This window comes from Phoenix dactylifera, unplaced genomic scaffold (genome assembly GCF_009389715.1).
Source record: "Phoenix dactylifera cultivar Barhee BC4 unplaced genomic scaffold, palm_55x_up_171113_PBpolish2nd_filt_p 000184F, whole genome shotgun sequence".
NCBI classification, from domain to species: Eukaryota; Viridiplantae; Streptophyta; class Magnoliopsida; order Arecales; family Arecaceae; genus Phoenix; species Phoenix dactylifera.
Window position 1 is genome coordinate 916,057 of NW_024067713.1, and position 24,827 is coordinate 940,883.

Sequence of the window (24,827 nt, forward strand, 5' to 3'; positions counted from 1 at the left end):
GGCTCCTCCTTCTCCTTCTCTTTCTTCTCTATTGTTTTGGGCCTTATTCGTCATGATTGGAGCCAGTGAATTGCCAAAACAAGGGTGCCATATTTCAGTATTCATCGTCTTTGTTTCGCCGCCACCGACTGTCGGTTGGCCGAGGTTGCGGCTGTCGTCAAGTGGGGGGTGGGCCACCATGGCCGCCACCCCCTTGGATCTGCGAGGAGGAAAAGAAGAAGGGGCCAACCATTCGTGAAGAGAGGAGACAAAGTTTCTCTCTCTTCTCTCCTCTCTTTCTCTCTCCTCTCTCTATTTTCTCTATCTGGTTTATCTCTCTTCCTTATTCCTCTTTTTCTCTCTCTTGATGTATTTCTCTCTCTAGTTGTCCTAGATAGGTGGTGACGAGGACTCGGGGGACCGAGTAATGGACTCCTAGTAGACACCGGTCGATGGTCTAGGTTACTAATCCACCATTTTTCTTTTGATAATCGAGTTTTATTCTATAAAGGAAGAGTTATCTGCACAAGAAGGTCCTGATCGAGGTACCCTGCACCCCAGCTCGTAGACCCTAAAGCTGGTCAACGATCATTATGTTAGCCGATCTTTAGTAAAGATATAAGAATACCTGTACTTGAATCACCATATATATATATATATATATATATATATATATATATATATATATATATATATATATATATATATATATATATATATATATATATATATATATATATATATATATTGGTTTGCATCAATTTATTTGCATCGTAAGATTTGTATCGATTTGGCATGTAACGATATACTTTTATATGATTTACAATACAAATATATTATGTGGTTATTATACCAATCAGATGTTGAGAACATTATTATATAAACAAAAATACTTTAAATTTGAGAGAAATTCATTGTATATATGATAATTGACTTGACAAGTAAATCGGATGGATAAGATATGGTTTGCACTAACCTCATCATAAAATCCATGGCTAACAAATGAAAATACTCCACGAGCTTATGCGTAAGATAGCCTCCACATGCTTACGTGTGGAATCTTGATATCGCTCATAGGCTAATGCATGGAAATAGCTACCATAGGCTTACGCATAGAATCTTGATAGCGCCCATAGGCTAATACATGTGAATAGCTACCATAGGCTTACGCATAGAATCTTGATAGTGTCCATGTGCTAACGCATAGAGATAGCCACCACGGGATATAATGTAGTACGATATCAGTTTTGGACTGAGTCGTGATCTTGGTTAGTCTAAAACTAAAAGTTAATTAATGAGAAACCTGAAACTCAAGCTAATGAAAAATGAATAACATGACATAAGAAACTATTGTTGAACAATTGGTTATATTTCAAACAAACATATATATATATATATATATATATATAGACATACGATATTCATTTATCTGGTATTATTAATTGATTATTTTTTTATTACTTATGGTATAATGGTTTTGAATTTTTACTGGACTGGAAAAGCTAATACTCTTCTTATTTTTTTTAAGAATTACTGAAGGTATAGTCTTGAATGAGAGGGACGTGGAGTTCGTACAACTAGTCATTAGTTAGTTAGTTATTTCTTTTATTTTGCTAGTACTAATGGGCATCGAAAAATTTGTAATTGAACTAGTTGATGATATAATGTTAGTGGATTGGTTTAATTATAATTGTTAGTATTGTACAAATTTTGTTCATCTCAGGCCTAATATATTCTCTAGGGCTCTATCCTAGAAAGTATGCGGGCATGTCATGTGTCTAGATTCGGATGTTGGGTTCGGAGCGCAACATAGATTATTGTTGGTGTGGAGAATTGAAATGGTGGCCAAGATAATGGCAGCCCTCTCGGGGGCGGGTTTTTTGGGTGCTTGGATTTTTATGAAGAAAATCTCTGCCATATAAATGCCTCGTAATGCTTATTTATTTGCTTGTTCTTGGGCAGGCAATTATTGGAGAAGAAGAAATGGAGCTTTCCTTGCGTGCAAACCTTCGGTCACATCTTCTTCCAGCACTGCACCTGATTGCCTGCAGCCAGGTCTGGTTGGGAGGGATTGGTTAGGGATTTTTTTTTTTGATTTTTGTTTTATGTTGAGAGAGGCCAAAAAAACTGAACAGTTCATGAAAAGCTTGAAAAAAACTTGATTGGAATCTCATGAATAAATGAATCAAGCTTGAACTAGTAAAAGAAACTTCAAATTAATTTCAAGCCCATGCAACAATTCACCAGCTTGATTAGACTCATATCGATAAACCTTTAATTCATTCATCTATCTTATATATTATATAAATAATATATTGTTCAATTAATTCTTTGGTAAGTATATTTTAGTGATTGTTGGAATCATTTAAACTTTTTTCTAGCAAGATGATTAGTAAATATTATTATATATACATTTTGTAACATTTTATTAGAAATGAAATAATGAAATGGCTAGGGAGAAATATAGGAGAGGGGGGAGAAAATTCATCAGCATGCACTTGGCAGAAGAAAATTCACATTGGCAAGGGAAAAAAATCATCTAAACATCTTGCAGTAGAGATGAAAGATTCCTGATTCTATTCCAAATCTTGCCGAATCAAGTATGCAACTTTTGATATCAAAGAGACGATCAGTCATTGCATGGAGTAAGATCTTTCATAGCACTGGAGAAGACGAACTTCTTTTATTTAGAAAAACTCTAAAATGTCTTTCAGTCCAACAAACCCAAGCCATGGCAGCATAGGGCATTAGAACAATAGGTTGCAGGGATCTGGAACAAGTTGTCTATCTCCAAGCAAGGCATATATAAGTCTTCAAAAGAATATTGGGGATGGAGCACACCAACCAAAGCGCACACAGCTTTCCAAATTGAAGAGAAGAAAAGGCAAGTAGAAAATAGATGATCTATGGATTCTTCTACATGTCCACAGAGAAGACAGCCTCCAAGGTTATCCGATCTTTTTTTCTTAGAAAGTCTCTAGTGCTCAATCTCCTCTTCCAGCACAACTATAGAAATATCTAATTTTGAGTGGGGCACAAAGTTTCCAAAGGAACCAATATTGAATCACCATCATTGACGACGCAAGGACCCTGGAGAGGATCCGCGTGTCAAATAAAAAAGCAAGGAAAGGAGAAGAGAGAAGGGAAGAGAAAGGAAGAGATGAGGGAGTGGACTGGAGGATGACAGAAGGGGAAACAAAGGAAGAGCTGAGGAGGGCGGTAGGGGATTCTCCGGCCATCGTAGGCCAGGGAGTTCAGATCTTTGTCCTCAGACTTTGTCTCTCCAAAAAAGTCTAGAGAAAGAGGAATTGAGATTAAAAAAATAAACTGGAATCTCTTAATAATAATAAAAATAATAATAATTTAGGCTATATTTAAACTGGAAATCCAGCTTTTCTGGAGATAGAATGATTGCTTTAACCACCGTCTTACTCTGAAAATAAAGAAAAGAAATACATCATGTTTACATATTTTTGCTCGTAGGAAGAAATCTGATAACTAAATATCAGTCAAAGCAGCATAAATATAGTGTAGTCAAACTGCACTCAGTACAGTATTTCGTAGCATCTAAACTAAAAAGAAGAAAAGAAAAGGTTCAAGTATTTAGAATGTCCAGGGAGGGAACCAGCCAACTCAAAGTAATTTTTAGTCCCTGCAGCTCTGTCCCAGTGTTAAATCCCCTAAGAGAACGAATTCAAGGTACATTATTTAAAGCAGCAGAAAATTTAACGTGACCTTTCAGTTTCAAACAAATGGAAGACAAAAATTTAAAAAAAAAAAAAGAGAAGAAAAAGAAAAACAGTATCAGTGTTAGTATATCAGGCAGAGCAATTCCTCCGGTGGCCCCGCCGCTTCTCCTCCGCAACCACCACCTCCTCACTCTCACCGCCAGGCCTCCGAAACATGCTCTTCAGCCCATGCATCAATCTCCGGCCGAACCCTCTCCCACTCCTCGAAGAATTCCCACTGCATGACTTCCCCGAAGGCCTGACCGCCTCCGCCGCCGGCCCATCCATCCCCTCGCGCCGGACAATGCGAAAGCTCGCCGACCGGACCGGCTCCCTCTCGGCCCGCTTCTCCTCGGACCACCTCAGCCTCTCCCGGAGGCCGGCGACGTCCCGCTCCAGGCTCTGGATCCGGAAGCTGGTGGCCTCCATGGTGGCGCGCAGCTGGGCCGACTGCCGGAGGACTGCGTCGCGGTGGAGGATCGAGCCGAGGGTCAGGTTCTCGCTGCCGTGGCGGTTGTTGAGGGGCTTCATGGTGGCGGCGGTGGTGGCGGAGGTGGTGGCGATGGAGCTGCGGGTTTGGAGCTGGTCGATGAGCATGGCCTGGACAACGAAACGGAGGGGGAGGCGGGGGTTCTGGACGAGGTGCATGAGGATGGGCAGGGAGAGCCTGGTGCAATTCACTGTGTAGCATATCATAGTCTTCTCTTCCTCCGTTAACTTGCCGTTGTGGTTCTGCATGGTTAAGTGATTATAATAAATTAATTCATCATCAAAAAAAAGATTATAATAAATTAATAATGCACATATAAAAGCGATGTTTCGGAGTAGAGGTTTGTAATTATGGACATGCTGGAAAAATGGAGTGACTTCTGAGCTTCGAATGGGAATTTAAATTGAACAAGGAATGCGAGGGGATGGAGTTGAGGAACGAAAGAAAGAAGGAGATGAAATATATTTGGAAACCGTTTTAATGTCCCACCGAGTGTAATAATGGCGCTTGAATTTATTATCCGGTCGAGTGCTCGGAGCGGCAAACGAAGAAGAAAGGAAAAGGACCAGACAAAATGATGGACCACTACATTGGTAAGGCAAATTAAGAAAGATAGTTAATTGGAATGGAAGGAAGTACGAGAAGAAATAATGATGGGAAGCAATTTATTTAGGACTGTTATCTAAAAATAAAATTATGACCAGAAGCATTCTTATATTTTATGAAAAAATAAAAGATATGAAAAAAAAAATTTCTATTTGTTAGAAATTGATTTTTTTTTAAAAGTTATTCTTCGGCCATCAAAAGATTCAAAGCTATAGATAAAATTTTTTACTAAAAATATAATAAATAATTTATACAACTTTTCAAAAAAAAACTCAATCATATATACATCATTTTTCTAGTTGGCTGGATTTGTTAGCAACTGTACCCTATGCTTCGGCATGTGTCTGTTTTTTTTTTTTTTTTGATAAAAATGGTATTATATATAGTTCTAATGTGAGTACCTCTCTAAACCAAGTAAAAATAAATAATAATAATAATAATAATAATAATAAAAGTAGGAGACACATACCATGCATTAGAAATAACACATATACTTGTCACGGTTCGCTGTCCAACTAGCTGGCGCTTGGTGTAAGGATGTGTGACATTGGATTAGATGTAACAGCTAATGACTAGTCGACCAGAAGTTTTCAACTTGGTTGCACTGGTATTTAGTTAATCGAGAAATGGCAGAAAATATAATTTTGTTCAAAAAAAAAAAAATTATGCGTGGCACTTATGCAATTCTATCCAAAAAATTAAAAAAAAGGTCCAATTAATCATACCTGGAGGTAGTGGTCTACGATGTTATAGAGAAGATCGTGGTCATGGGCAAACCGCACACGCATCGCCTCGGCGACCATCCGAAACTCCTCGGCAGAAAGCGCCGCCACGTCGTCCAGCCACGCGCCGCCGCAGCCGCCGTCGGACCCCGCTAGCACCTCAATGCACATCTCCGCCAGCGCCGCCGCCGCCTCCGTCCCCTGGGCGAGCAGCGCCGCCGACGACCGGAGCACCGCCGCCGCTTTCCCGGCATCGGCTGCCACCTCATCGAAGAAGTACGCCTCCGTCCGCCGAAGCAGGCCGCCGTCACCCCCCATCTCCAGCCACTCCGCCGCCACCCGAAGGGCCGCGAGGTTGAACGGCGTTATGACGACGTCCGCGCCGTAGCAGTAGCAGGCCGCGTCCGCGAATGCCTCCGCCGTTATCCCTGACGGCAGGGTGACGATGATGTCGGAGGATTCCGTTAGTTGCCGTCTTAGGTAACCGCTTCGCATTATCAGTAGATCCTGCTCATTTAATTACATATATTATTTCTAAACAAATAACCCTTAGCCCTTGATTTTTCACCCATGATTTATAGCAATTTAATTTTACCACCCATTTTATAAATATAATTTATAATATTATTTAAAAAAAACTTAAAATTTTTTACAACATTGCACTAAGATTAAGACGAGCAGCCGATGAATAATTAAAAAAATAAACAGCTGTGATGGATGGCATGTCTGTCCATACATAAATAAATAGAATCAGATCGGTTCGCGAAATGTTTTTTTAGATTTTTCTCAATGTCCTGACTATTCAAAAAACTTAAGAAGCTGATGGATTATCTATTTTCAAAAAAATTAAAAAATTTTATGATGAATGGCATGCCTGGCCACATGATGCATGCAGTGTAAGTCACATGTTTGATCTAATTAGAATTTACTAAAATTTTGGAATTTTACCAAAAATAATAAAAATCTCGTGGAGCTATCGCAAACAGGGTAAAATGCAAACGAATTTTGAGAAATAGAAAAGGACGTGTAAGGGGCAATAAAAACATAATAAATGGTGGCAGAATTTCATTTATTTTTTTTGTCCCCAAACTGCAGTGGCTGCTGTTGTTGAGGTTGAGGTTGTCGGCGTGGTTGGCGTTGGTGGACCGCATGGATGAACCGTTAGATCCTAATCCAAGGGATGGAGATCATGTTAGAGCACACTATTTAACTTGATACCTGTTGGAATTCCGTTTTTTTTTTGAGAAAATATCTGTTAGAGTTCAAACTTGTGCCTTTCCTTAATTAGTCTTAGAGCAATTGAGTTAAACATTATTTGGCATTATAACTAAATAATGATAGAATAAAACTGTAGAATTAGGCATACAAACTTAATTTACTTAATTATTATTAGTAATTTCCTGTACCCAATATAATTACTACATTTAATTAAAACTTTTGTCACTGTTCATGAATTATGAATTAGTAGGGAAAATTGTGGTTTGTATGAATTTTCATACAGGACTGTTTTATGTCATTCAATCTTCCACAATTTGAAACTGCATGATACTAAATAGCATTTCTTAACCCACCACAAATCGGATAATTAATTGTGTATTAATGCTGTATAGCTAAACTCTAATTTAATGAAAAGATGAAATTAGGAAAACATCATGGTATGAATGCTCAAACAATGGCTGGTTTTGCCTTCTAAGATCCGTTTCCTTGAGGTTTTGCCATGTGTCTCGGAGAAAGCCAGGTGTTAAAAATAAGAAAAGAAGAAAAGTGGCAGAACTTTTTTTTTCCATGCTAGCTAAAAATTATACTCAATTGAAAGATTGGGCAAGGCCAGAGCAGCAATACAAAGGTAATGAAACAATAGGAAAAATCGGATAATTAATTGTGTATTAATGCTGTATAGCTAAACTCTAATTTAATGAAAAGATGAAATTAGGAAAACATCATGGTATGAATGCTCAAACAATGGCTGGTTTTGCCTTCTAAGATCCGTTTCCTTGAGGTTTTGCCATGTGTCTCGGAGAAAGCCAGGTGTTAAAAATAAGAAAAGAAGAAAAGTGGCAGAACTTTTTTTTTCCATGCTAGCTAAAAATTATACTCAATTGAAAGATTGGGCAAGGCCAGAGCAGCAATACAAAGGTAATGAAACAATAGGAAAAATCGGATAATTAATTGTGTATTAATGCTGTATAGCTAAACTCTAATTTAATGAAAAGATGAAATTAGGAAAACATCATGGTATGAATGCTCAAACAATGGCTGGTTTTGCCTTCTAAGATCCGTTTCCTTGAGGTTTTGCCATGTGTCTCGGAGAAAGCCAGGTGTTAAAAATAAGAAAAGAAGAAAAGTAGCAGAACTTTTTTTTTCCATGCTAGCTAAAAATTATACTCAATTGAAAGATTGGGCAAGGCCAGAGCAGCAATACAAAGGTAATGAAACAATAGGAAAGAATGAATTGAAACAAAGAACTAAAGTATAACATATTTTTCAAAAATCCATACCGTGAAAACTAAATCCATACCCTGTGAAGATGGAAGCATTGATCATGAACACGGATGACCACGTCCGTCTTACATCCTGTGGCCCGCGACCTTTCATCGATCAAATTAAGAAGACATGCATCATATAATGGCAGAATATAATGTTATGTGTGGTAATATATATATATATATATATATATAGATGTATGGATGGATGTATGTATGTATGGATGTATGGATGCAAGCATATATAAGAGCATTGAGGTTTTACAGACCAAGCCTCTACTCTGCTTTGGAGAGAAGGTGGAGATGGCAATGATGGAGATGAAGAGGAGAGAGGAGTTGGAGTGGTGGTGGCAGAGAGATTCGGTGAGACGGAGTTGAAGCAATCTTTATGTTTTTTTTCTTCATCCTCTTCTTCTCCTCCTTCTTCTTCTTCAATTACTTCTTCTTCTTCTTCTTCTTGATCATCTTCATAGATGGTGTCAACCACACCCAATTCTTTCCACGCTCTCATCGTCTCGCTTATTTCCTTTGGCTTGACCCCTTTCTCCCTCTCGTTAAGGAGCGCACCTTTCCAGGCCTTTCTGTTGTCCCTGACCTTGCAATTAGGGTTTTGCTGGGGGGTATTAAATGGATGAGGCATTGAATGCATGCATGTGAGAGGTCATAAATGTGGTGCGTCCCCATCTCCAGCTCTCGCTACAGGCAGATCAAGAAATTTGAATTCTTTGGACAAATGTGCTCAGATTTTTAAATATTTTCTCCTGCATTTGCTTCATTGATGCATGCATCCATTAGATATATTTTGGCATAATTGTAACTTAGTTGCATGATGGTAGTTGAGGGCCTTGAAGGTTAAAAAATTTATCCAAAAATCTATATTTTTAAGATAATATTTAAATAAAAAATAATTTATTTATGTCATTTTATGTATTAAAAAATAGCTTGAGAATCTATTCCCATACTCTTTTGCATTATTACTTTTCTGAATAAGTTGCTAAACTCTATTTACATGTTCCATAATATTCTTTATTACATATATTATTATAATATTTTATAGTATAATATATAATATAATATAGATAATATATATTACATATAATATAATATAGATAATATATATTATATTACATTATAATAGAATATTAAAATAATATCATATATTGTTAAAATATTATTATAGTCTTCATAGAAAAATAACTTACCCATTTAGAGAAGCATAAGAACATGGATTAATTGATTAATGAAAAAATTGACTAACTTTCTCATAATATTTATCTACCAAAGAATGGACACTGAAGAGTACTAAGCAAAATCTACAACTAGAAATTCTACTCTCCCTATTAGTCAAGTAAGCCCTGTGGTGGCAAAAATTGATTTATAGATTTAATGTAAATCATATCAATTTAAAGTGAAAGTCAGTACAACTTATTCTTGGAGCGGCTTTTCCACCTTACAACTCTATTGTAGAAGATGAAAATTGGAAGATCTCCTTTACATATATTTTTTTTTTCTCCTTTTAAGTCGACTTTTTTGGAATTTACTTGTGCTTTGTTCCTTTTTTCTCTATAAACTTGCTAAAATTTTTATAAACAAAAATAATTTTTAGTTGGATGGTACATATTGGTACCTCAACCACATCTGTAGATCTCATGTCTATCATACCGTTTTGGCCTTTGAAAGTAATGCAGAACAAACGAAAACAAACCCCTTAACCCATTAACCCCTTAACCCATTATATCTATATTTGCTTAGTCAAAGGAGGTTAATGAACCAATAAAAAGAGTACCATATATTCTTACCCAAAAGGAAAAAGAAAATGATAAACATAAATTTGCACGCACGACTTTTACTCATTTATTCTGCCCAACTTGCGCACTTGGATAAAGCTATTCCATCAAAAACATGGAAAATGCTCATTGAGGTTTACCCATTAATCTTTGGGTAAACATTTTTTCCACTTTAACCCGATTCTAGTTTACAAGAACTATCGGAGTCCTTTTAATGGATTTAGATTTAAAACTTATATTGTTCATGATTTAGTTTTACCTAGTTTTCTATCTTCTAGTTCTATATATTTTGAAGCATGATGACAACTTCTAGGGCTAAACCTTCAAAGCTGTGCCTATATTAATTAGGTTTTAAATATATACAGCTATGCCCAATAAACCTTAACAGCTTTATTTAGCTGTTGTTCAGTTAACATACGCTATTTGCTATTTTCACTGTTTAAAGTGTTAATTGTATATTTATATTTATACAAGTAAGAGGGCACGTCGACTGTGATGCTAACGATGCCTTTATTTCTTTATTATTTATTATTGCTATTATAATGGTAGCAGTGGCTTTTATTTTATTACAAAAAGCCTATTCAAGGTTGGGGCAGACAAATGACTTCTATCAGTCAAATTTAAATCCATTTATTTCTTCTTTTTTTGAAAAAAAAAGGGAGGTTTCCCACCCACTTTCAGGGAACAGGTCATACCTTACATGCAATGATCTTCTTTTACGATGGTGACTATTAGATCGCGCACCCTGCGCAAATCTTAAAGCACTCCAAACTCTTTCATTCATCTGTATAGATCTGGAAGCAATCGTTGTACAGTCCAATAGTAGATTCGTACGAAGTGAGGTGAATCCTTCTTTTCTAAAAGACAACCACCGTACTTAATTTCATAGAGATTATGAAAGAGATACAACTACAGAATAAACATACAAAAAAGGGACCTAACTTGGTGAATCTCTCTTAAAAGCACTGAATAACAAAACAAAACAAAAGTATAACTGCTGGAAACGACTCTATGCATGCAATTGTATTTTTCTCTGATAAGCAGGTTGCTTCCTTCCTGCCTCCATGTATGTGCTCAAGTCTTTCTTCTTGCCCAACACTTCTGTAAAGAAAAACTGTCCAAATGCTTCCCTTCTTCCAGCATCCGCCCCCCTCGGTTTTAACAAAGATACACACCGATTCTGTTCGATCCAGATGCTCCACATGATGGCAACAATCTATTGATTAATCCCAGATATGTTGAAGAGATGCCGGAATGTACCTGGTCCTCACATTGTGTTCAAAGTTTCTTTAAAGTTGGAGCTGGTCTTTGGACACCTGTCCTCCCAAGCTTGGTCTCCAAATTTCTAGTGAAGGGTGACAAGTAGAATGTAATGTATGCGTTCTGAAAAAGCCAACCAGAAAACCACCTCCTTTTCTCGCCATCCTGCATGGCTTCTACTTATATGGAGCTTGTGCTCTAGTGCAGCTGACAAAAAAGGGGCTGCTGAGTTGAAGGGAGATAGCACAGCAACCCCATTTAGAAATTCACAAAAGGAGCTGACAGAGAAAATTGAAGAAGAATTCTATCGCCATATTGGCTGATGTCTTTGATCGGATCATAAAGGTCAGAGATCTCCATTAGAAAACACTTTTCTGCCAGCATTAATAAGCCCAGTGACCATCTGCCAGTTGTGAAGTTCCAAAGTTCTGCAAATAGTAGCCTCAATATCCGGACATATGGGGAGAAAGGGAAAAATATCAGCTGAAGTTGTATGTCCAGGCCAACAATCCTTCCAGAATCAGCAGGAAAACCATTGTCAAGTGCATGATTAAGACTTGCCCAGAAAGTATCCAATCTTCATGTGATTTGCTTCCAAATGGTGGCCATATTCCTCTTGTTACCTCCGTAAGACACTAGCCTTTTCTTCAGTAATGATACTTACCGATTACCAGGCTCCAAGATTAATCCAGGCTTGCAGGAAGTCTCAAGGACCACTTAGCCAAAAGAGCTTGACTGAAAGTTTTCAGATCTAGGACACCCAGCCCTCCTTTTGATTTGCTAACTACAACACAGCTTACAAGACATGCAAAGGAATTAGCTTCAGATACACCTTTCCATAACAACCTTCGAATATTATCCAATGGGGGGGGGGGGGGGGGGGGGGGGAGGGAGGAGAGAATTGAATCAGTTATTAGCCGCCACCTGGAGGGTCATATACAGCAATTTTGAAACCTTAGCAGTGCACATATTCTCGCCAGAACACTCCCATTTTTCTCCTGTTAGGAGGGTCCTCCTTTCCATCTGTGGAGCATTCAACAATTGCCGGCATAGCTTTGTTCCCTCTATTTATACCATGACTTAAAATGGGTGCTCTTTTCCACCTGCATGCATGCTTCTGCAACAATAATCCTAACAGAGATGCCATTTTTATAGTTGAATGAAACAAAACAGAATAAATAAAATATCTCTCAGCCTTTGGGCCAATTGATAGGATAATAAATTTTAGCAAGGCGAAACTAAAATTCATCAAAATTGTTTCAAATTATAAAGCCAATTCAATCTCTACAAAGAATATATCCTAAACAATCTAAAGAATTCATTTGCTATGTTACAATGCTTTCACAATTTTACCTTAAACTTTGTCAAATAAATGTCTACAGAACAAAACATCAGCAGGAAAGTATGGCTTTAATTTATTGATAAAAGTAAATTTTACTTCAGCATGAGGGTCATACCACGGATCCTGAAATGACTTCCTGTACTAGACGGAAGAGAAGACACTGAGGTTCGAAGAAATCAAATCTGCATCATTTCTCTGCTTGTTAGTCCATTCAGAAAATAATCCTATAGTATGATCAGCAGAATTCTCTGAGCTGTTACCTTGGTTCAAAGCTAAGAGAAACAAGGCTAAAACTATATCATTCTCAAATGCAAATTCAGCAAGACAAACTACTGTGACAATTTCTCAGTCTAATGAGAGAAGCACCTTGCGAGGGAAAAGACATTACAAATCTACCACAGGTCAAGTTACCTCCAAGAACAAAAGGAAAACAGTAAGTAACCTAAAAACCCACCCACATCAACCAATTATCCCTACTGATCCAAAACTTCAACAAAAAGATGTCTGCGGTATAATTTATTGCCTGTAACTTCTGGACCCAACTGAGAAATTCAAATTTCACCCTCTATCTACGCACAGTTCATGGCTTGAGAGCAAGCGCCAGACCAAACTTGGGTGCCCTGTCCAAGTCCTTGGTGTCAAACTCACCAGAGATGGTCAAAATCGACTTGGGCTTCAGCTCATGCTGTAGAAGTGCTGCAAGCTTGCCAGAGTTGTTGAGCCTCGACTTCACTGTAGTTTGAGGATCAATGATGTATTGCCCTCCAACAGTGAATGTGTTTTCATTGGTGGAGAACCTTCTGGTAATTTCTCCAACCATGGCACTCTTCTGCATCTCATCCAAATGGTAAACATATGAAGCTCTGAGCGTGTCTCCCTTGTCCGCCCTAGTAAAAAATGACCGGAATTTATTAACAAAATTGATCAGCTTCTATACCTACCCTGTTATGGGATGTTAATGCTAGAAAATGTGAAAATAGGCTAAGAACTTACAGAATTATGGAAGCATTATAATCTGGCTTTCCCAAGCTTATTCCAGCATTGTACTTGGTAAAAGTTCCTGAAGCTGTGTCAAAACCAGCCTCTGCACCAAAGGCAATGCCATGGATACCTATGGTCCCCGAGAGGTCAACGACAGGCGATTGCTTCAAGGCCACAGCCGTGGCTACACCCGCATGGTCGTGGAAATATTGAATCTCTAGCTGGGAAAAAAAAGCAACATGTTTAAGAAACCAACTATTAGCTTTGCCGCGATCCTTCTAACCTTGGAACAGTCAGTACCTTTCCAGAATTGTAATCTGGCAGCTTAAAAGAAGCAATAGTTTTTGTAGATGGCAAGATCTCTGACATGGTGAGAGTTGTTGAGACCTGGTGTACATTGAAAAAAGTACCTGTTTAAGATTATTGAACAGTTTGCAGTTTAAATAACAGTAAGGAGAAGGAGAACAGTTGGCAGCAACAAACATTTGAATCTGTGTCGACTTTAACATCAACAAGGGTGTTCTTGTACTTGTACTGTGTACCAATGTCAAAAGAATAAAGCCCCCCTTTCTTCACAGCAGCAGAAGTAAGGCCCTGAAAATAAATCAGACAAAATTAGGTGTCACTTTCCAATTAAATATATTTATAGGGAGAAGCAATAGGCACACAAACCAGATGATAACAGAACCACCAAATGAATGAGAAAATTGTGACATTAATCAACAACTACCAGCAAATGAATAACTAATTATTTATTAACATGGACACAAGAAATTGGATGACAGCAACAAAAGCCAAAGGATAGTTACATCATTATCATCAAAAAACATAAGCAGAAGGGAAAATCTGTTAAAGTGTTAATATATATACACACACAAGAACTGTACTGGGTAAAAGACACATGCTAGGGGACTGCATTCCATATTGATACACTGTGTACTGGTATCAATTTTCTGCCAGAATGGTACAGTACCACTCGAACCATCCTGTTCCAGTGGTTTTCAAAACCTTGTGTGTGTGTGTGTGTGTGTTTATAGCAGAGCTAATATGTGGCCACCCACACACAGTCCATTTAACGTCGGCCTAGATTGGACGACCTAGGGCCTGGCATCGATAATCCGAACTGTCAGATGCAATCAATTATCTCTAAGTTAGTTACTGTCAAAAAGTCATGCTATTTGGAGATCCCTAGCTTATACATCTAGCGGTCAAAAAATATGCATTATTCATATCATTTAAACTCTCCGTTTTTGACCAGCAGGCAACAGGCATGGTGCATGGGACCAACACTTCTTTTTCTCGCCTAGCCAGCCACTTCATTCAATCAATCAGATGTTCTGTTCCAGGGCACTGGCATTCATGACTTTTTTCTTTTTTCAATTTAGGACTTTCTGAAAAGGCCAGCTTATTACGCTGCTTACTTATCTAATATCAACTGAATGCTGTCAAGACACTATCACTCTCAAAAATTATATACATGCAAGGAATTCAATTCCTGAACATGATTAGATTCATAAAAGATGCATATACCAGGAATCTCCAACTCACATGATTGTTTCATAGTAAGCAATTTACATACATACACACTTATATATATAAACATGTGCACTAATTTCATAGCATTTTCATATTGTCAAGTGTCAACAATTTGAAACAATGCACAGAGAACAATTAATGCAAAGATAAATCAAATGAAAAACTGAAGACCATTTTACGTAAAAAAATAAAAAAGAACCTATCTAGAAAAGTAAGTCTTTAAGTTTCTGCAAATTTTTTGAGTGTCTTATCTAGAAAAGCTGAACAAAAACAAAATAGTGGTAGAGGCGTAGAGCATTGAACTAGACAAGGAGAGTGACATCAACACTAATCAAGATCATGATCACCAGGAATAGAAAAGCTGAATAAGACCAACAATGGTTAACATAGTAAAGAAGCTACACAAAATGAAGAATTCAGTGAGCAAATAAATGAGAGCAAGTGCACTTAAACAGACAAGCTGCAAAAGAGAGTACGATACAGCAACAATGTACACAGAACTCACGGGAAAACAAGCTTCAGAACATTTGTCAGCATGATAAATGGATACAACCAAGCATGTAAAACTGCATTTTATTTAACAAATCCGGTATCGTTCAAATAAATCAAAGTGCCATACTACACTAATTTAAGCAAACACTATACCTCATTCCAGTTGAGTTACATAGTCTGAAGATAATACACACCAATTATTTCATAATCCTGAATTTCCTTTTTCTTTTTTTCTGAGAAACTATCATCCTGAGCTTTAGATTTTCAATAACTATCAATTTAGCCTATCATTCTGAAAGATAGAATAGTAGAACATATCAACAAATTATCTAAAGTCAAAGCTCATCATCAAGATTCTGTCAGATCCCAAATCTAACAATATTTTGCAGAAGCTAACAGAATTGTAACTATCTGAACAAGAATTTCAAAAAGCCATCTGAAAGACCACCAGATGTCAACAGGGATACCAAGATCACCATTACAAGGGAAAAGGGTGAAAGGGGCTACAGAAAATGTAGAATAATAAAATATGTGCTACATCAGCATGTCTTTTAGAAGAAATACAGTATCGAAGGGTCAACAGCAGTCCAAAAATAAATATAAATTAACGAACATTTTTTAAGAGGATGTAAGACCGAGGGTATCAAGAAAGACTACACACGCATAACATAGTGCTACATAAGATGCTTAGCTCTTCAGCTAACAGAAAACCAAGGATGTTAGTCAAATCTATAATAGTAGCAGAATATATTATCTGATGTTCAATGTTATGCAACAGAACCATGGCTATATCTTATGTCAATCTTCAAGGATTATATGTTTTGATGATGAAGAGGCATGTCCAAAGTGATCTCTTCCAAGGCTGAAAGTGGAGATGAGACAATATGGAGCCCGAAGACCATATATGGGCAGTGCCCACAAAACTTGTGATTATGAGAGGTAAGTAACCAAAAGGCAGATGATAAATGGGAGCCTTTTTCAGGAAAGTAACTTCGGAGACTGAGCAGAGTGGAGGTTGAATGATATGGAGCAGTACACTCCCATCATTCCAATGCAAAATCAGCCGCTAGTGGGTCATGGAATGAGCTTAAGGGATGTATGACCTTTCTTGGATAGAAGGAAAGAAAATTAGATAGCTTTTCTCCTCTCATTCCGGACTTGAGCTTGATAATGAAGAGGATGCATGCGCCCAGAGGTAGGTAACCAAGAGAAATGATGCGTATCACATTTCCATATGAAATATTTGCATGTCATAGAACTCACTGTGCATAGAAATGGGGTATGGAATCCACTAAAACTGTTCAAAATACAGGCTTTCATGTGGACAAGCAAGCTCCAATCTTAACAATTAATAGGACATGCAAAAAGAAACCAGTGTCCCATTTATGTCATTGTGAAGGTACTTTGAGTATTCAAGGCATGATAGCTGAAAAAGTAAGAATTCCTTTCAAACTCTGAGACTTTCCAGGTCTTGCAGAAAGCATCTAAATAGAGATTCACAGAAAGTTTAGATCACCATCCACATACAATAATATTTGTAGGTAAGGATAAGACAAAAAGATGTCAGAAAAAAAATTGAAATGCCACTCATGCTGCTACAAAGTGTTAAGTTTTCATGGGATCACAGGATCCCATCATCCTAAAAGATGCATAGCTCACATCTTTCTCCTCACCAACTTTTGCCAAGTTATCTTTTCTATTCCCTTCTTACTTTTCAGACTTACATCACCTTATCACTTTCGTATGGGCACTCATGCCCTTCCTTCTTCTATTATACTTTCGATCATAAGAATTTCATATTAGCATATGCTCGAAAAGGCATGATGAATTCCAGAGTTCCATTCACAAATTGATTTTGCAAGAGTTCTCTTCGTATAACTAGGTTCAAGGATTTAAGGGGGCATGCTGGCAATTGAACATGGCAAATGTCAGCATGTTAAAAAATGGCTACGGTATGCACGCAGTCAAGGGAATGGAAAGCGCATATACAGTATGCAGCCTGCATATACAAATGCTTTTTCTTTCAAACAAAATAAAATACAATGTAAACAATAAAGATGACAATCACATATCTTTTGGATAAATAATAGCCATATTAATAATAATAAATAATTACTGCTAGATACTTAATATCAAATATCTGTAGTTATAATTATTAATTTAACATTATTAACATTACCCATATCCAGTCTGTCTGAAGCCCACATCCAACCTAACCATTGGATTGAACCAATTCCATCTGGCTGTGCCCGCATAAGAATGGGCTGCATACATGGCCCCACAATGCAAAGTGATACATATACAGCCGTGCAATGCACAATGGACTATTTTTCAGTCCAAACAAATGATGCTTTCATAGGTTGGCATCATGAAGAAATGATAGTGAAGCATGTCCAAGAATCTATAAACGCTCTGCCAATCTTAAATATATTTAACACAGTTTGAAAAGAGTAAGAATCTGAAAAAACAATGATTACAACAGTTGAGCAAGAGAAATGTAGCTAGATGAATAGGCAATGGCAAATTAGAAAAGTTTTTTACGACATTCACAAAAACTGAAATTTTTCTAAATAGGCATCATCATGAATTCAAAATGTTTGGTGAGTAAAGCATTTTGTCAAGAAACAAAAATTAAATAAAATAGGGAGTTCATGGAAAGATATCATCACAAGTTTCAGGCAAAGAAATATGATAAAATAGTGCACTCTTGGCAAACAAATGAATTGTGCACTTGAAAATGAAAAAGCTAAAGCAGCTAGACAAATAGCAGCTCAAACCTATAACATAAGTTGTGCCAAGAGAATTGACATTGATGTACTTTAGCTGCTAGCAGTATTTACTGCATGCATCAATAGTCAAACTCCATTATATTCACTAGAGATTCATCAATGCTATACTATTATCAAAATAAGTTGATCTTCACAAAAACTTTCTTCAAGCCTCAAATGAGAACTTGCTTAATTCATCACAATGTACAATTTAATATAACAAAAAGCAACAGATGGAGGAGCTACAACAATCAAGATATTGAAAAAACTTAACCATAGATGTCATCTCTCCTTATGATGATTCAATGACCATTTCTTTGTCTTGTATAATCTCTTTCCCAACAGATTAAAAAAATTATCAGCATGCCAATTTTTTAACTTTATTTATGTGAACAAAAAATTGGTCAATATAATAACTCCAATGTTAATACATAAGAATGTATTTATCTATTGAAGATCAGTATTTTTTAGAATAAAACAAAAAAAGGAACCGATAAAAAAACTGAGGCAATTTTGGGGCTGATCTATAATCCTTAAGCAAAATTGCCTTAAACTAGAAAGAATAGAACAATCAAGAACGGTAGAAACCATAATTAAAAAGAAAGCAACTTTCCTCCTTCCATAATAATGTTAGCCTTTCAACCCCTCCAAAAAATGGATCATCATTCATGATCCAAAGCTAAGTTTTAGATCTAATCTCCCAAAAAATGACTTTTGAAGTAGATTTTTGATAGTTATCACAAATATTCGCAAACCTCTATTTTCTCATTATTGTAAGACAATCCATTTGTATGGTTAAAATCCATCTTTATAACATTAAATATGAACAAGGAAGAAAGAGGATATGTAAAACCAATGAACCCACAAAAAAAGGATCATCATGATATGAAAATTTAAAAAGAAAAAATAATACCAATAAGTAGTCAATTTTGGCCCACCAAGTCAAAAAAAAAAGGAGAATAGATTTCAAAGGACAAATAGAAGATATCATGCATTATTTCTGCCGATTATGTCCCCAAAATACAATATTTGGTGACCACGGATTTATGTAATATGCCTTTGGCCTTTGTTTCATTTCAAGGCATCTTTCAAATGGTTCAGCAAATATAAGAAGAAATTTGCCCTCATAATCCCCAGCCAACCATCATAAGCAATGTACCAAAAAGAGAACTTTAGAAAACAATCAAACTATAAAATCTTAAATTCACTTTAATTGGATTAGTTACCATCTATACTGATCTACATAATAAATCACAAAGATACATCTGAGTTGAGTTAACAATCATGAATCTAACAACCTAACACCATCTTGAATACATCTTTGGTAAGTAACCACTAGATTCTATTCGTTGAGAATGTAGAATCTCATTTCTACAAATTTAACTAAGAAATCATCAATCAGATGCATTCTCCCGCATAATTGCAATGCACATCCTTACTTGCAAATTATATCTACCAAATGCTTCAATTGTGAGCCAAACATAATCTAATGTAAATCCAAAGGTTTAAAGTTCTAGCAAAGCTCCCCCCAAATGTATCGAATCAAGTGAAGAAAACTTTTGTAAAATCATAATCTCTTTTTCGCAAAGTTACCGGGAAAAAAAACTTGTGGAATAGTATCACATAGCGGTACAATTACTCCACATGCCAATACCATCCACAGGTTTATAAAATGATATATGTGCCTAACCATCCAATATGATATGCTACTCTTAATTTTTCTGCAACCAGCTAATAAGCTAATCTTTTCATTTTCTAACCTTTTTATTATTAGGACTTGAACAGCCATGATATTGCCATAACGCATTTTAATATATCTTATTAGGCAGGCAAAATCAATATCAACCATCAGCTAATGGAGGGCATCATAGGAAAGCGGTGGGCAACCAATTGACAACAAGTTGCTTTTCTCTCCCTCTCTCTTTTGGGAAAAAGCTAAAAGAAATGGACCATCCAATCTAAATAGATAGCATCCAATTCAATAAGAAACCCTCCAACTGATCTCTCTCCACCTCCATCCACTTTAACTTCCACCCCATCCTCCCTATGACATCTTATCACCAATGAGCACCAACAATGGCAACACACCGGTTTCCATCCTAACATGCCCCTACCATAGATGACACTACGCTGCTCTAACCCCCATCATCTGCACCTCCCTCGCCCATCACAGTGAGACCAGTTCATTGATGAGATCTGTCAACCCGGCGCACCACCCAACGGGAATGTCATGCAAGAGAGAAGTTGTTGTCACTCTGCCATTGTGCGGAGAAAGAGAGAGAGAGAGAGAGAGAGAGAGAGAGAGAGAGAGAGAGAGAGAGAGAGAGAGAGATGAAGTTTAGTCTCTTTCTAAATGACACCGTAATGCCCATGCAAGTCTAGTTATTTACCATACTTGCCCCTCATATTGTGCGTGAAACTAGCTGTTTCAAGCAGGATCTTGACCATTTAAATCATAATAAATCATGAGTAATCACCATAAAAATATGTAGTATGAATTAAAAATCAGTTTCAACTTCCCCCTGCATATAGACGTATTTCTCTCAGACAAGTTCATCCCTTTTAGAAACCAGAACTTTTTCCTATGCCTCAAACTTTGAAAAGATATGATTTGAATGGATCAATGAATTAAAACTGGTTTCCTTTGCCCCCACAATTAAAATGAGAAAAATAAGAAACCTGATTTTTGTCCAAAAGAGGCATGTTCATCAAAGTCAACTTGGATGGAAATTATGGAATACAAGTGACACATATTTAACCTTAATTTTTTATTCTTCACTTTGCAACCTTTCCAATAACATGCAAGAAAGGCACTCACCTTCTAACTCAACTTTCAAACTTAGTCATGCTACTCTTCCTGCTCAACTAGGTAGACCCTGCCAGCTTTAAAATTCTCATATATTATTTCATGTGGTTGCCTTCTCTTAAGTAGACATAAGAAATCAAACAAATGAGTCATTCCTCCCAACATTACCCTTTTCTCGATGGAGTAGAAATTTTGCATTAGCTCCTCTATAACTCCCATTCGGCTTTAAGCCACTATACAACAAGGTGCTTGTACTTAGATTTTATAACCTTACAAGAACATTAAGGGCATGTTTGGTGTTGCTTGAGAAAAGCACTTTGGAACCCTTAAGGCAAAAAAAAGTGCTTCCTTGATAAATAAGTGTTTGGAAATAACATATGGAAAGTGCTTATATAAGAAGAAAAGTCAATAAAGTGTTTTTAGGAGAAGCCAGAAAACTGAGCTCTTGGCTTCTCCTTTTGTGAGAAAAACTTCTTGAAAAAGTAGAATCAACACCAAATATGCTCTAAGCTACGTCCATGCAGCAAAAATGGGAGACTAAGATCTTCAGCATAGGTTAGTCATACCGACCACAGACTGGATCTGATGATGCCCTGTGAGGTTTTACAAAAAAAATAAATCATGACATTTAGGACAAATGACAGGCTATCACATAGCTACCAGTCATTCCCCCCCTTTGTAGGAAAAGATTGGCAAATTGGATGGCCAACTTCTCACTCAAAGTTGAATTCTTACCCATGAATGCTTGCACATTTAAAAAAAAAAAAAGAAAGAGAAAAGCTGAAGAATTAAATAGGTCAGTTTAGAAAATATACAGAGGCTGAAAGAATGAACCAGAATACCATGGAATTGAAATTATGAACAAAAATAAAGACCCATATGGCTGCTAATCAATCTTTCTGATGAAGACAGAAAGGGGGGGGGAGGGGAATACTCATACATCCCATTGGGGAAAAGGTGAGGAAGGGATTCATGACATATGTGCAGAAACAACCAATGGAATGGCCCACGATATCAGTCATACACATGCAGAGATAGAGGGGAAAGAAAAGCTAATTAGCACATTCTTATAGAATTAGATACACTTGTAAACCTCCAAATGATCAATAATTACAACAGTGAATCAAAACAATTACGCAACTATGCATAAACAACTAACATACATTACATATAATGAGTACTTAAGGACTAAAAAAGAACATCTTCAGAAATTTGACCACAAATGAATGCAACAGTTGTTCTACTTTATTTTCAACTACAAGCACACCAAAAAAAAAAAGAAAAAAAAAAAAAAAGAAAATTGGCATTAGTAAAAAAAACAAAAAATCTTGTCCGTAGACTACTAAGATTGGCCAACTAGACACGCTTGAAGATATGAACAAGAGAAAATCTAATTCAAAGATCGGATAAACAATAAAGGCTTCCACAAGTTAACCAGGAAATCGCATCACACGATCTAATCTATCAATAACCCTAACATTTCACAACAGAAAGACATCAATCCGAAACCTAGAAACACTAGAAATATTCCCCAGAGACCAATAGAATCATCTATAAAATTGAGAACTGAGAATAAAACAAGAAATACGAGATTCAAAATAGGAAGAAGGAGATGAAGGATCTGAGGTGTTACCACTCCGGAGGCGCTGTAGGTCGAGATGGTTAACTTCTGGTCACAGCTGTAGTCCTTGGTCAGCAGATCTAAATACCACAAAAAAAGATTAAAAAAAGCCAAAAAAAACCAAAAAAATTGGACAAGAAGGCCAAGAATCAAAAAATAGCCAGAAAAGATCCAAAAAGGACAAGGATTTGGCGGGAGATTGGGGCGCAAGAGGGGAGGAGAGATCGAGACCTTTGGCCTTCTTCCCAATGTCCGAGAAGAGCCCTGGTCCCTTCATGGCGGCGGCGGCGGCGACGGCAGCGGCAGAGAGAGAAAGAAAGAGAAGATCAAAGGAGTGGATGAACGGGGCGAGGAAGGGTGTGGGGGGAGAGAGAAGAGAGAGAGTGGATGAGTTGGATTCGGTGGTGGCTTCGAAACGGGGCCTGCGACTGCCACGAACTTGGGGGAGGGGAAAACTCCTTTTATTCTCTCTCCTCATATTATATTTTCTATAATAAATGAATTATTATATTTTATTAAAATTTTGAGAGGGGAATAGAAAATGGACCGTTGGATGGAAATAAATGGATGGGTCCTCGGGTGACAGCATTAATCAGACGGTTAGCAGATGAGGGTGATACATGCACAGAGGCTAGCTTGGAACAATGGAAATAATGGTGGCATGAGCCCTTCGACTTGAAAAAAATTAATTAGATATAGAAGCTAAATATTTGTCTTTTTTTTCTTTCTTTTTTTTTTTTGATGATATTTTGGGTGCAAGTGGGGGTAAGTATAATTGGTATTCGGTTTGGGCTTGGGCTGATGCATATTTTAAGTTTGGGCTGGGCTTGTCTTTGACCATGCCAACTTAACTTCAAATATCAGGGGAGAGGCATTAGGAGCCTCAGGACTGGAGCAAATAAGAGGAACTTGTACCGCATAAGAATAATCACCAACAACCATATCCATGATCTCCAGTACATCTTCCAGATTAGCAATATAGCAAGTGAAATTAAAAGCTTCTAAGTTGACCATTAAAACAAAGTTGTCATCTAATTCATTTAGTAAACCAGAAGATCTAACAAACTTCTCGAACGGATTTACATCTAGGGATGCAAATGAGACGAGCAGCTCATAAACTGCTCGAGCTCCACTCAACTATTGCCAAGCTTGATGAAAAAAATACTCAGCTCAAAAGCTCGCAAGTCTAGTCAAATATACATATTTATAATAATAATAATATATTTTTATTTATAATATATATTATTAATATAATATTTAAAATATTATATAATATTATATTTTAATTATATTTTTTTAATTATAATCAAATTTCAAGCTCGAGCTTGAGTATGGCTCGATTAATATTCAAGTTGAGTTGAGTCAATCTGGAATCTCCCCAATTCTATTAAAACTTAAGTCACTTAAAAATCTAAAGATTTTTCATTGGATCAATTCTAGCAACTTTTGGCGTTTCTTTTTCTTTCCGTAAGTCGAATTTTCTACTTCGAACCAACCTTCCAGCCCGAGCAAACCACAAGCCGACGAGTTTTTGTAGATCATGATCCCTAAACGTAGCATCCGGTGCTAGCGGCGGGCTTATGTTTTTAATTTTTAAACCATAGATAAAAACAGCTCCTATGCTTCTCCCCAAAGCCCAATTATTTGACGAACCTTCAGGCGACTCGAAACCAGCCACGTCTCCCTCATTGAGTAAGCTCTTAGCGCTGCCAAATTGGCATCCATCCTCCATGCACGAGTCTATTACATCTCCAAGAACAGCAATCATATACTCCAAAATAAATAAATAAATAAATAAAAACCTATTACTGCGTTGATCGATTTACAAAACTAAATTCTTAAATCCATCAATTACACTTCCCACAAGACCAACATAACATACATTTACATTTAGACAGTAATTTATCCGAACCAGATCAAACGAAAAGAAATTAATTTAAAGAAAACAGAAATTGCGATCATCCTCGCAAGGCGTCGCCTCTCAGGCTCCGAGATGGGGCGAAATGCGGATCCGAGGAGAGGTATTCGGATCCGATAGTGGGCGGGGGGAAGTCGGATGGGGTGCGGCGATGGTTGGATGAGCTTTCCTGTTGTTCGTCGGCGACGAGCGGCTTCCTGCTGCCGTCGCCACGGCCGGTGGAGCCGTCGGAGAGGCAGCGGTAGCCTCTTCGGTTTTGGCTCTTCTTGATCGCGTGTATGATGAACGGTATCATACCCTCCATTTCG

At 37.2% G+C, this 24,827-nt stretch overlaps 2 protein-coding genes across 4 annotated transcripts; both read right to left on the reverse strand.

The window, feature by feature from the left end:
* Positions 1-3,683: 3,683 nt before the first annotated feature.
* LOC103705308 (BTB/POZ domain-containing protein At3g49900) lies at positions 3,684-8,750 on the reverse strand. Of its 2 annotated transcripts, none has more exons than XM_008788971.3 (4): positions 8,278-8,750; positions 8,044-8,113; positions 5,529-6,032; positions 3,684-4,439 (listed from the first exon to the last, which is right to left on the reverse strand). In XM_008788971.3, the coding sequence occupies exons 1-4, from the start codon at positions 8,655-8,657 to the stop codon at positions 3,798-3,800; spliced, it is 1,596 nt and encodes a 531-aa protein (XP_008787193.2). In that variant the 5' UTR covers positions 8,658-8,750; the 3' UTR covers positions 3,684-3,797. The 2 variants fall into 2 exon arrangements, with proteins under 2 accessions (XP_008787193.2, XP_017697799.1); XM_017842310.3 differs by having other exon boundaries at positions 8,024-8,113; positions 8,278-8,306.
* A 1,898-nt stretch (positions 8,751-10,648) lies between these two features.
* On the reverse strand, positions 10,649-23,048 carry LOC103705307 (mitochondrial outer membrane protein porin 5-like). 2 transcript variants are annotated; one of them, XR_005507426.1, is made up of 7 exons: positions 22,833-23,048; positions 22,614-22,681; positions 13,862-13,972; positions 13,679-13,765; positions 13,391-13,599; positions 11,980-13,284; positions 10,649-11,839 (listed from the first exon to the last, which is right to left on the reverse strand). XR_005507426.1 is itself a non-coding variant. In XM_008788969.4 (6 exons), exons 1-6 carry the CDS (start codon positions 22,876-22,878, stop codon positions 12,978-12,980), a joined length of 828 nt encoding a protein of 275 aa, XP_008787191.2. In that variant the 5' UTR covers positions 22,879-23,048; the 3' UTR covers positions 10,649-12,977. The 2 variants fall into 2 exon arrangements, 1 of the variants encoding a protein (XP_008787191.2); XM_008788969.4 differs by having other exon boundaries at positions 10,649-13,284.
* Positions 23,049-24,827: the final 1,779 nt, after the last annotated feature.